Below are 13,871 nucleotides of genomic sequence, written 5' to 3'. Positions count from 1 at the left end.
CGCATGAGGTGGCCACAGTATTGGAGTTTCAGCTTTAGCATCAGTCCTTCCAGTGAACACCCAGGACTGGTCTCCTTTAGGATGGACTGGTTGGATCTCCTTGCTGGCCAAGGGACTCTGAAGAGTCTTCTCCAACACCACAATTCAAAAGCATCAATTCTTCAGCGCTCAGCTTTCTTCACAGTCCAACTCACATCCATACATGACCACTGGAAAAACCATAGCCTTGACTAGACGGACCTTTGTTGGCAAAGCAATGTCTCTGCTTTCAATATGCTATTTAGGTTGGTCATAACTTTCCTTCCAAGGAGTAAGCATCTTAATTTCATGGCTGCAATCACCATCTGCAGTGATTTTGGAGCCCCCCCCCCCCAAAATAAAGTCTGACACTGTTTCCACTGTTTCCCCATCTATTTGCCATGAAGTGATGGGACCAGATGCCATGATCTTCGTTTTCTGAATGTTGAGCTTTAAGCCAACTTTTTCACTCTCCACTTCCACTTATCATCAAGAGGCTTTTTAGTTCCTCTTCACTTTCTGCCATAAGGGTGGTGTCATCTGCATATCTGAGGTTATTGATATTTCTCCCAGCAATCTTGATTCCAGCTTGTGCTTCTTCCAGCCCAGCGTTTCTCATGATATACTCTGCATATAAGTTAAATAAGCAGGGTGACAATATACAGCCTTCACGTACTCCTTTTCCTATTTGGAACCAGTCTGTTATTCCATGTCCAGTTTTAACTGTTGCTTCCTGACCTGCATACAGGTTTCTCAAAAGGCAGGTCAGGTGGTCTGGTATTCCCATCTCTCTCAGAATTTTCCACAGTTTATTGTGATCCACACAGTCAAAGGCTTTGGCATAGTCAATAAAGCAGAAGTAGATGTTTTTCTGGAACTCTCTTGCTTTTTCCATGATTCAGCGGATGTTGGCAATTTGATCTCTGGTTCCTCTGCCTTTTCTAAAACCAGCTTGAACATCTGGAAGTTCACGGTCAAGCAAGGAAAAGTAACGGTTAAAAGGTCGGCAGGCGTCGCGCGCAGCCTCGGGCTAGCCCCGCCTCAAGGGGCGGGCTCCGGGCGCTGATTGGCCTGCCTTGGCCTCGCTCGGGTTGGCGGGAGGTCTCGGGGCCCGCGGTGCGGCGGTGGAGCGAACTGCGAGTAACCGTCTGGAGCGTTCGGCGTCTGTGAAAGGCTGGCCGTCGGTCCGGCCCTCGCTCACCAGCCTCAGGTTTCTGCAGGTACCCTCCGCTCGCTCTCCGGCTTCGGGCCTCACCGGCGACTGTACAGTTTTGGTTGTGTCTGGTCCCTCCGTCCCCTCTTGCCTCCAACCGCGCCAGCCTAAATGTGTGAGGCTATGGCGGCGGCGGCGTCTCGACCCCTTCTTCAAACTTCAGCCCTTGAGTTTCCTCAGGTGCCGGTGGGGAGGCGGAGGCGTAGCGCTAGGACTGCGCAGAGCCGGGAGGAGCGGGATGGAGGACGACGGTGCAGTAGAGAGAGGAGGCAGGGCGCTCCCCTCGGCTGTGTTTGTTGGGGTTTGCCGCACTTTGCTCACCAGCTCAGCTGGTTGTGCTCACTAGTCGGCGGGGGAGAGGACAAAGGAGACGCGTCCCCAAGGGCTCAACGTGCCCTCTCAGCGCGCGCTCCCCCCTTCGGAAAGGAAGGCCTTTAGGAAAGAGCTCGCGCCTCCCCGCAGCCCGCCCTGCTTTATACAGCTGAGCGCGGGATAGCAGTGTTTTTAATTCATTCTGCCTCTTGTGTCCCATTAAACGCATCTTTTTTTTCCAGGAGCATCTGCACCAGAATCCTGAGACCTGAGTTGCTGTATCTCAGGGCTATGCCCTTAGCCCATTTATCAAAATTTACAAATGTCCTTTCCTAACATTTCCAGTAAAACTGTAGGCCAGCTAGCTTCAGTTAAAAAAAAAACAAAAAAAAAACCACTTTAGAAGTAATTGAGAGCCTGTCTCTTTACAAACTTTATTCTTTATCGTAAGCACATTAAAATGTACCTATGGTGCCTGTTACCAATAAAATTTTAACATTTAAATTACGTTATTAGTTGAGGTGAAATTTGGTTATCTGTCATATTGGGACTCTTTCCTTCAAAGACCTCTTCCTGTAAAAACGATACAGTAATAGTGCTGCCATAGGTTGAGTTTTTGCCAAACATTGAGCACTGTGCATTATGTATTATAACAATACCTGATAATAGGTAACTTTAAATGAATACTTACTATGTACCAGCTTCTAAAAAAAAAATAAGTGCTTTTATTATCTCAGTATCACAAGTGAGAAAAGGGAGACTCCCAGAAGTTAAATAACCTAAGATCATATCACTGGTGAGAATCAGGTTTTAATCCAGGTCTTTTGTCCAGTATTTTAACATTTATTCTCAGCCAGTTCTGTCCCTTTGACTTCAGTCATACTTTAAAATCCTGTCTTATATATAGTATGGAGATTCCTTTAAAAATTAGGAATAAACCACCATATGACCCAGCAATCCCTTTCCTAGACATATACCCTGAGGAAACCAAAATTGAAAAAGACACATGTACCCCAGTGTTCATTTACAATAGTTAGAACATGGAAGCAACCTAAATGTCCATTGACAGATGAATGGATAAAGAAGTTGTGGTACATATACATAAGGGAATATTACTCAGCCATAAAAAGGACTACATTTGAGTCAGTTCTAATGAGGTGGATGAACCTAGACCTTATTATAAAGAATGAAGTAAGTCAGAAAGAGAAAGATAAATATCGTATACTAATGCACATATGGAATCTAGAAAGTGGTACCAAAGAATTTATTTGCAGGGCAGCCATGGAGAAGCAGACATAGAGAACAAACTTACGGACACAGGGAGAGGAGAGGAGAGGAGAGGAGAGGGTGAGATGTATAGAGACAGTAACATGAAAACTTACATTATCATATGTAAAATAGCCAAAGGGAATTTGCTGTATGTCTCAGGAAACTCAAACAGGGCCTCTGTATCAACCTAGAGGGGTGAGAGGGATGGGATGGGGAGGGAGATGGGAGAGAGGTTCAAGAGGGAGGGGATATATGTATACCTATGGCTGATTCATATTGAGGTTTGACAGAAAACAAAAATCTGTAATTATCCTTCAATTAATAAATTTTTTAAAAGAATTATTAAAAAATTAGCCTCTGTCTTAAAAAAAATTCTCATTTGACTATTGCCATTCTCTTAGTATGTCTAAATGAAGAGCAAAAATTGAAGTTACCTAAGGTTGGAATTTGAACAAAAATTTATCGTTAATACCTTCTCTCCTTAAGCTCCTTCTCCATAACTCTTTTGCCAGTGTTTGCTTATTAATCTCAATGAATCTCTACTGGGGAATTTCCTTCTGTTTCTCTTTTCTCAATTTTTATATGAAGCAGAATAATGTAAAGTGTGGTCATTATTTTTTTTTATAGAAAATTTGCATTCTGTCATCATATATCCCAGGTTGTTTTAATAAAGCAACACTATCTTACGTTGCTTAACATTAAGTAAAAGTGATATTCTGGGAGAAGTGCTACAGTTATTCTGTTTTCTGGCACATCTGTCCCTCACTCCCTAAGCCTAGCCCTCACACCCCAATGTGAGAAGCATGACTAGTTTTTTCCATCTAGATTGTAAGGCTGCTCTTTCTTTGAGGGGAAAAAAAAAGATACAGATGAGGATCTAGGAAGAAAGAGGAGTGGAGAGGAGGGAAGCAAAGTAGAGGAGAAGGAATTATATATAAAAGTAATTGAATATAACTTACTCTGCCTGGTTCTTCATAATCTAGCCCTGTGCTGTCTAATATGGGTAGCTACTAGGCATATGTGCTTATTAAACAGTTGAAATGTGGCAGGTGCAACTGAAGAATTTTTACTTTACAATTAAATATTGAAGGAATATAAAATATTTTTCCCTTACCTCCTAGATCATTGTTTTGGCAAGACTACATTTCACTAACTGTTGCAAATTTTAGCATTCAAAATTGAGATATAAGTATAATACAAACCAGATTTCAAAGACTTAGTATAAAAGAAGAATGTAAAATGTATTCTTAGTTTTTATATTGATTACATGCCAAAATTATATTTTGGATATATTCAGTTACATAAAGTATATTTGTAAAATTAAATGACTTGCTTATTTGTGCTTTTTAAATGTGGCTTTAGAAATACAAAGTTATGTATGTGGCTTACTTTATATTGGACAATTCTGATCTAGACTCAGTATATCCAATTTTATTTTCCATTCCTTCCTTCAGCAGGGAAGTTTCTGAGGGTCAGGAAGGAGAATCTGTACCTAACTCACTGAACATTGAGGGAGGCACGACTGTCTGGGTCACTGTTAGTTATGGATTCAGAGATTCTCATTAGGGTCTTAAAGTAGTTTGCTGCTTTTGCTATTGATAACTGCATTTCCTAGTACCCTATAAATACTTTGATCATAAAAGTAATACTAGTAATTATGTGAACTAATTACCATCAAATGTAGTAGTGATTATGCATATCATTAAATACTGATGGATTAACTTTCAATTTTTATTAGACTAAAGCAGTTTACATTCATATACACTGGTAATCAGCCACTCAAATAGCATAGTCATACACTCACAACTTTAGAAATTAAAGTGATCAATTTATGAGAATCCCTCAATGCATGCATTTGTTTGCTAGAATTGTTTTTAACATTTCAAAAATATCAATAAACACTTGTTGAATCAGTGAGTTTTATAACATATCCAGGAATTAACCAGTTAGAAAATGTTTGTGTGTATGTGAATTGCTTTTTAACATAATAATGATATTGATAATAAATTAGTTCTCAAAGCAGTTTGCCTTATTCTATAAAAAATTTGAGATGACAGTAAACATATAAAATTATGTCAGTACAAGCAGAATAAAAATTATCAGGAAAAAAGAATACCACAAATAGATTATAAACTCAGTACAGTTTCTATAATTAACTTTAAAATTTGGTTTTTAGTTCCCTAGTAGTCAAAGCAAAATAGTATGCAGTATTTTATTATTTGGGAATAGAGGCATACTAGACCCAAAGGAAACATAGCTTTTCTTGAAGTGAACAAGAGTGTGATAAATAACTTTGTGTTTTATTTTTACAGGAATCGTGGGAAACCAAAATGAGACATAATCAGCTGTGTTGTGAGACACCACCTACTGTCACTGTACATGTAAAATCGGGGTCAAATAGATTGCATCAGCCTAAAAAACCCATTACCCTGAAGCGTCCTATTTTTAAAGATAGTTGGCCAGCATCTGAAAAAAATGCACATAATAGCAACAAGTCTAAACGCCCCAAAGGACCCTGTCTAGTTATACAGCGTCAGGAAATGACTGCTTTCTTTAAATTATTTGGTAGGTTTAAAATATTGTAATAGAGGTAATTATAAAGTACTTAAAATGAGAGAATGTAAGTTCTGTTTTATCATTTTCATGATAATCAAAAAGGATGCTGTTATTTTCTGTGTCAGATTTTCCATCTCCAACCAAATTTGTTTTTGCCTTAGTCTGTTGTGTTTTTTTTTCCCCCCACTGCTAGATTTTTGTTTGTTTTTGTTACTTTTAGAGTAGAAATTCTGACTCATCTAGCTTCTAGTCTACTTAATTCAAGTGTCAAATATAAATTCTGGGCAATTCAAGGTCATAGCATGAGTTTTGTTTGACCTAAAGTAAATACACAGAAAGTCTCAGGTGAGCTAACTGACTCGTGTCACTGAGCTGGAGGGGTTTCCCAGGACTCAGTGCTAAAACTGAGCAAACTGGCAAGGTTAGTCAACTTAGAGAAGTTTCAGTATAATCTCTGGGGAATATTATTAAAAATTAACTATGTTTTATCATAATGTTCATATAATAAAATTGAATTTTGTTCAGATCTTGAAACAGTGCTGCTTTGCTGATAATCTTAAAAATAACCAAAAAGAAACTTTGTAGTATTTCTCCTGGCCCAAGAAAGAGGACCTTTTTTTTTTTTTTTTTGAGGTAAGGTAGTAAGGTAGACAGAATAAAAGGTTGGATAGATAGATTCTGGTACTTATCTGTGGGACTGAATCAAGTAGCTATCACAGACTGGTAGATTGAGGTAACAACCTTCCTTGCTTATAAAGGAAAAGAGATGCATAAAAGAAGAGAGAGTTAGGGACAAGAGTATTTGCCCTTCTGAGAGGACAGAAGTCTTTAAAAAATGGGGGATGGGGGTTCCCTCTCTATTAAGAGTAGAGCAAAATTATTACCCAGAAACTTTTTTGTTATTCATAACTGAATGTGGGAAATAAGGGAAAATACATGGCTCTACCATTTTAGGTAATTTAAGAAATAGAAATGGAATTAACAAGGCAGAGATTAATTATTCTCAGAAAGTCGATACATATTGGAACTTTCCATTTATTTGACTACACTGATAATATTCCTAGGATGTAATAAAAAGTTATACTTAGTTATTTAACTAAAAATGAAGGGAGAAATGGAAAAAAGTGGATTTTTTTCCAAATTATTTTCTGACAGCTACACATATATTTTGGTATTATGTATTTGAGTCTTTGTTTGAAGTGAGTGTTTTTTACCTATTTTTTGGATGTTATTCTTTTTAACAGTACTTTTTTCTGTTGATCTTTTTGTCATAACACTGTCTTTCCAAAATTAAATGTTATAAATAACTAATGAATTTTAAATCTTCCTTACATAGACATTTTCATGTGTATTTGGATAATAGATAATTGGACAGAGATGAGATAAATATGAGGATAGAAAAAGAACCCAAAACTAAAAATACCCTATACCTAAAAGGAGAAAGTGGTTAAAAAAAAAAAAAAGATATTTAGAAAACAGAGTATTCATTGAGTCATTATTTCTTAATGACTGAGTTATTTTTTATCAGATTCCATTTCCACCTGTTAAAGATTTGTTTTGGAAATTAACAAAGAGCCCATCTAGAGCTACCCAAAACATTCCTAAAAGAGCTACTGGAATATTTAGTAAATCAAACACTTCTGGCATTCCCCCTCTAGTCTGGGCTATATATTAAAGCAAATCAGGTAGGAAGAAGCCAAAAAATAAAGTGGTAGTTTTCTGTACAGTGCTTGCAGTGGTAAACACACTAAAGAACCAAAAACTATACTTTGTACAATACCAGTCCAGCCATTTTGTGTGATTTATAAGCATTGTTTATAATCTCATGTAAAAATTAATTCTTCAAAAGGAAACCTGTTTTCAAAAGACAAGTCATAGCCTTCTTTTGTTGTAGATGACGATTTAATTCAGGATTTCTTGTGGATGGACTGCTGCTGTAAAATTGCAGACAAGGTAAATTTGATAACAGTATAATCATTAACTAGCATTTTTATGTTAATGGACTGTCTAATGAACCTTATAATGATTTTCTATCTTATTAATTAAGGTTAAGAAAAGAACTAACTTAACGTTGCTCCTTCAAAATGGAATCCTTATACGTTAGTATACAACATACATTTATTCCATCTATACTCAAGGAATTGTAAAGTATTATTGATTTAGGTTCATATGATCTTAAACCCATATTTGTTTGATTTAAAACAAGAATCAATATAGACGTAATATGTTTTTTGTTTGGTTGGTTGGGTGCTTTTGGTTTGGTTTTGCTTTTGATTCTTTTTTAATTGAAGTTCAGTTGATGTACAGTACAGGTGTACAATATGATTCACAATTTTTTTAAGTTATACTCCATTTATAGTTATAAAATATTTGCTGTATTAGGCTTAATATGTTTTGATCAGAATTGTTACCTTCTATAAGGTAATAACATCTGATAAAAGTGGTTGATTATACATTTTAATATTTTGTAGATAATTTAAATGAAACAAATCCCAATAATCTTGTAGAGTAAAATTAGTTTATCTTATTCTTTGTATAGGAATCAGTGTTTCATAAAAGAACATCATGATGCTGATTTATACAGTAGGGATTGTGATGTCTCTGTACTCTTTAGGTTTAGCCAAACAGTTAGAATTTCAGCTTTATAAATGTCATCTTAGACCAGTTAGTCATATCAGAAAATGCGACATGACTTCATATCACATTTAAGATAATGTGCCAACCAACAGAAAAGGGAATTAACAGACTACCTCATGATTAAATACCCATTAACTTAATATTGATGTAAACTCTCTTATTTTAAGCTTAAGATAACAAAAATAAAATTGGAGGTTTTCTTTTAAAGTTTGAAATTTTAATTTTATAAAATTTCAAACATGCGGTAGTACATTTAAAATTATAATAGAGATAATAGAACAAAGACCGTCTGTGTACCTAAGCTAAAACAGTGATTAACTCATTGCCATTCTTGTTTCTTCTCATTTCTGTCCCCAAAACTGGATTATTTTGAAGCAAACCCCAGACAGCCTAACATTTTATCCATAAATATTTAAAGATGTACTTCTAAAAAGTGAGATCTTTCTAAACATAAGCAGTGTCACTAATACCTTTAAAAATTAACAGTAATGCCTTAATATCAAATATCCAGTTCATGTGGACTTCTAAAGTTTAAATTTTAGTTTTAAGTGCCTTATCGGTAATTAAAGTTGTTGGACAGCAGGGGGCAGTGCCTCTAAAGTAACTAACCAGGAATAGTGTATCTTAACAAACTAGTATCGAGTCCTCTACTGAAAGTTACCTTGAAGAACTTGGAATCACCTTTGTGGTCAAACCTGCGAAGGTAGGATGAATTAGCTATTTTATGAAAGGGAGTCTAATATATTTGTATTGTAACTTGTTTTTAACTTGAACAGGCAGAACCTGGCATGGGTCCTAATAACAGGCTAGACATGTCTTCCTAGTAATACATTTAAAACACTTTTCCCAGTGAAAATAGAGCCATGTGATTCTAATTTTTGGTTAGAAGTTATTTTTTAAATTATTTTGAGTATGGATGTCTACAACTAACTCAAAGAGTTGAGGCAGGGAAAATTGTATATACACACACATCAAGCCAGTGTGGCAACAGAGTAACAGTTGATGAATCTTGGTAAAGGATGTATGGTTATTCACTTGATTATTATTTCAGCTTCTTTATATGTTTGAATAATAGAAAAAAAAATGCGTTTGGGGTTCAAAAGATATTGGCAAGAATAAAATTTAGGAGTTGATTCCAATTATGACTTAGTCATAAGTGATCCAGAACTATTTCTCACTGTTCATATGGATTAAAGGAAGCCAAAAAATAAGGACTCAAATAGGTATTTCTATAATAAGGATAAATAATGCTTTATTGTTTTAGCATAGAAAGACAGCTAGTTTAAAGCAGTTTTACTTATGAAAGCAAAACATTAATTTTAACTTTTAACTTTTTTCTCTATAGTATCTTTTGGCTATGACCTTTGTTTATTTCAAGAGAGCTAAATTTACTGTAAATGAGCATACCAGGATAAATTTCTTTATTGCTCTGTAAGTATGCTTTCTACTAAGTGGTAGTTTTTATGGTAGTTATTTATAAGTCGTGTCTGATTCTTTGTGACCCCATGGTCTATACAGTCCATGGAATTCTCCAGACCAGAATACTGGAGTGAGTAGCCTTTCCCTTCTCCAAGGTATATTCCCAACCCGGGGGTGGAACCCAGGTCTCCTGCATTGTGGGCTGTTTCCTTATCAGCTGAGCCACCAAGGAAGCCCAAGAATACTGGAGTGGGTAACCTTTCCCTTCTCCGGAGGATCTTCCTGACCCAGGAATTGAACCAGGGTCTCCTGCATTGCAGGCAGATTCTTTACCAACTGAGTTATCAGGGAAGCGCAATATATACAATACCTTATTTAAAATAGAGGCTGTTTAAACCCTGGTATATATCTTTGAATAGGCCTTCCTGTTTAAAAGCTGTATGTTTTTTTTTACTTTAATAGGATTTTCTTATGTTCTTTTCATTGATCTTATGCCTAAGATTTATTTTTTAATATTCCACTTGAGTTTGTATTGTACTTTTCACATTGTCATACTTTATATAGTGTTCCATATAAATTATCCCCAAAATTTCTTCTTTTGGACTTAGAGACTTGTCAAAAGCCAGAATATCCTCTTTGAAATTTAATATTTAGTAAAAATCATTATAACTATTGCCCTTTTAAGTTGAACAGTTTGTGGAAAATACTCTAGACAATCTCAGTATCAAAAGCCCAGTACCTGGATACAATGCTACAGTTTGAAATATATGAATATAATTTTAAGTACCTAACTAAGGAGCTACATATAAACATATTGAAGTTAAATATCACAGCAACTATTAGCAATGAAGAATTTAAAGTCTGCTTAATTCAGAATGCAATTCAAGAAATAGGACTAGAAGAAATTGATCTTTGCATGTTTTCAGGAGATACATTTCCCCATGCATAGGAAAAAGTGAACTCAGTATAAAATTTGATGATGATTGCTAAATTGGAGGAACATAATAGTATTTGCTAATTTAAGTATCATGTGCGAGACACCAGAAAAATGTTTTCTATAAACTCATTTAATTTTCCTATGAGATATATTTTTAAATTATCTCCATTTTACAGATAGGAAAAATAAAACTTAGGAAGATTAAGTGCTTTCCAAGATCACAAAAGTTAGTAAGCAGTGGAACTGGGACACAGATTTAGGTATGATTTGCCAGTGGCCACATCCAGCCATTTGACACTAAGCTGTATTGTTGTTAATGTGTCTTTTAGTATTATATCTGTATATTGATGCAATATCTATTTTGTAGTTTTTTTCTCACCTGAAAATTGAAAACAAGCCAAAATAAACTTTATTTAAATGTTACCACATGCCCAAAATTGGATTTGACCAGCTTTGTAAAATTATTACCAGCAGAGCACTTTGTTAGCTTACACTGTGTAGTAGCATGTCAGGTTTTATTGCATGTTGTATTATAAGCTTCATATTAAAAGTAACATGAATCATAATTTCCATTTTTATATCTAATTGTACTTTTGATATAACCCCACTTAATGTGAAGTAAAGTGATAGTCGCTCAGTTGTGTCCGACTCTTTGCAGTCCCATGGACTGTAGCCCACCAGGCTTCTCTATCCATGGAATTTTCCAGGCAAGAATACTGGAGTGGGTTGCCATTCCCTTCTCCAGGGGATCTTCCTGACCCAGGGATCAAACCTGTGTCTCCTGCATTACAGGCAGATTCTTTACAATCTGAGCCACAGGGGAAGCCCACCCAACTCAATAGTTCTCATTAAATATTTTCTCAGCCACGGTTCTATTTCAAGTTATTTTCTTTTTTTTTTGAATTTATTTATTTATTTATTATTTATTGACAGCTTTTTCAGCACTTTTTTTTTTTTATTTGATAAATTTAACGCCTTTTATTGCCATACCTCATTTTACTGTGCTTTGCTTTAGTGAACTTTATAGATACATGTTTTTGTTTTTTTTTCCTTGTTAATTTTCTGTTTAGTTGATCTATCCATAAGTGTGAGTGGGGTATTAAAGTCTCCCACTATTATTGTGTTATTGTTAATTTCTCCTTTCATACTTGTTAGGATTTGTCTTACATACTGCGGTGCTCCCATGTTGGGTGGATATATATTTATAATTGTTATATCTTCTTCTTGGATTGATCCTTTGATCATTATGTAGTGACCTTCTTTGTCTCTTTTCACAGCCTTTGTTTTAAAGTCTAATTTATCTGATACGAGTATTGTGACTCCTGCTTTCTTTTGGTCCCAATTTGCATGGAAAATCTTTTTCCACCCCTTCACTTTCAGTCTGTATGTGTCCCCTGTTTTGAGGTGGGTCTCTTGTAGACAACATATGTAGGGGTCTTGTTTTTGTATCCATTCAGCCAGTCTTTGTCTTTTGGTTGGGGCATTCAACCCATTTACGTTTAAGGTAATTACTAATAAGTATGATCCCGTTGCCATTTACTTTATTGTTTTGGGTTCGAGTTTATACACCATTTTTGTGTTTTCTGTCTAGAGAATATCCTTTAGTATTTGTTGGAGAGCTGGTTTGGTGGTGCGGAATTCTCTCAGCTTTTGCTTGTCTGAAAAGCTTTTGATTTCTCCTTCATACTTGAATGAGATCCTTGCTGGGTACAATAATCTGGGCTGTAGGTTTCAAGTTATTTTCTATGTATTCTTTTAACACACTGAACTTCTACTATTATTTTTCTATATTCTTTTTTAGTTATGTATTTTTTTCATGTTGCCTTTTCTACTTGACTATAAACTCCTTAAAGGCAAGGAATGTGTACCTTACTTTTTTTGCATACCTCAATGGCTAATGTAGAATTTCTTAAGTCTTTATTTGAATAAATATAATTAACCTTATGCAAAATAAATGGACTCTGCTCCAAGAAAAATCTATTTCAAATTAGAAGACAACTTACATGTGTAAGATACAGACATTTCATTGCATGGAGCCTGAAAAATTGTTAATGTAGAATGAAATCATAATGTGGTCCTATTGAAAAGTGAAAGTGAAGTTGCTCAGTCATGTCCAGCTCTTTGTGACCCTGTGGACTGTAGCCTAGCAGGGTCCTCTGTAACATAGTGCATTATCAGTTCAGTTTAGTTGCTCAGAAGTGTCCAACTCTTTGCAACCCCATGGACTTCAGCACGCCAGGCTTCCCTGTCCATCACCAACTCCCGGAGCTTGCTCAAAATCATGTCCGTGATGCCATCCAACCATTTCATCCTCTGTCAACCCCTTCTCCTACCCTCAATCTTTCCTAGCATCAGGGTGTTTTCCAGTGAGTCAGTTCTTCGCATCAGGTGACCAAAGTATTGGAGTTCCAGCTTCAACATCAGTCCTTCCAGTGCATATTCAGGACTGATTTCCTTTAGGATTGACTAGTTGGATCTCCTTGCTGTCCAAGGGACTCTCAAGAGTCTTCTCCAACACCACAGTTGAAAAGCATCAATTCTTCGGTGCTCAGCTTTTGTTATAGTCCAACTCTCACATCCATATGTGACTACTGGAAAAACCATAGCTTTGACTAGACGGACCTTTGTCTGTAAAGAAATGTCTCTGCTTTTTAATATGCTACTAGGTTTGGCATAGCTTTTCTTCCAAGGAGCAAGCATCTTTTAATCTCATGGATGCAGTCACCATCTGCAGTGATTTTGGAGCCCCCCCAAAATAAAGTCTGTCACTGTTTCCACTGTTTCCCCATCTATTTGCCATGAAGTGATGGGAATGGATGCCATGATTTTAGTTTTTTGAATGTTGAGTTTTAAGCCAGCTTTTTCACTCTCCTCTTTCACTTTCATCAGTTCTTTATGAAACTTTAGTTCTTTGCTTTCTGCTATAAGGGTGGTGTCATCTGCATATGTGAGGTCATTGATATTTCTCCCAGCTTGTTTTCATCCAGCTTGGCATTTCACAGGATGTACACTGCATATAAGTTAAATAAGCAGGGGGAACAATATAGAGCCTGACATACTCCTTTCCCAATTTGGAACCAGTCCATTGTCCCATGTTCAGTTCTAACTGTTGATTCTTGACCTGCATACAGATTTCTGAGGAGGCAGGTAAGGTGGTCTGGTGTTCCCATCTCTTTAAGAATTTTCCACAGTTTGTTGTGATCCACAGTCAAAGGCTTTGGTATAGATGTTTTTCTGGAACTCTCTTGCTTTTTCTATGATCCAATGGATGTTGGCAATTTGATCTCTGGTTCCTCTCCCTTTTCTAAATCCAGCTTGAACATCTGCAAGTTCAAGATTCACATACTGTTGAAGCCTGGCTTGGAGAATTTTGAGCATTGCTGTGCTAGCATGTGAGATGAGTGCAATTGTGTGGTAGTTTGAACATTCTTTGGCATTGCCTTTTTTGGGGATTGGAATGAAAACTGACCTTTTCCAGTCCTGTGGCCACTGCTGAGTTTTCCAAATTTG

General features: G+C 36.2%; 1 protein-coding gene across 1 annotated transcript in view; it reads left to right on the top strand.

The window, feature by feature from the left end:
• The first annotated feature begins 919 nt into the window (after positions 1-919).
• SPDYA (speedy/RINGO cell cycle regulator family member A) overlaps positions 920-13,871 on the top strand; it is a 39,682-nt gene continuing 26,730 nt past the window's right edge. The window contains exons 1-4 of the mRNA XM_027555762.1: positions 920-1,238; positions 5,125-5,377; positions 7,263-7,321; positions 9,351-9,436. Of these exons, the coding sequence (XP_027411563.1) occupies positions 5,143-5,377; positions 7,263-7,321; positions 9,351-9,436 (380 nt within the window). The 5' untranslated portion in view covers positions 920-1,238; positions 5,125-5,142. The remainder of the gene's footprint in view (positions 1,239-5,124; positions 5,378-7,262; positions 7,322-9,350; positions 9,437-13,871) is intronic.

The sequence above is a fragment of the Bos indicus x Bos taurus genome, chromosome 11 (assembly GCF_003369695.1).
Source record: "Bos indicus x Bos taurus breed Angus x Brahman F1 hybrid chromosome 11, Bos_hybrid_MaternalHap_v2.0, whole genome shotgun sequence".
NCBI lineage: Eukaryota > Metazoa > Chordata > Mammalia > Artiodactyla > Bovidae > Bos > Bos indicus x Bos taurus.
Note: the sequence above shows the minus strand (reverse complement) of the source record. Positions and strands in the feature narration are given on the sequence as shown.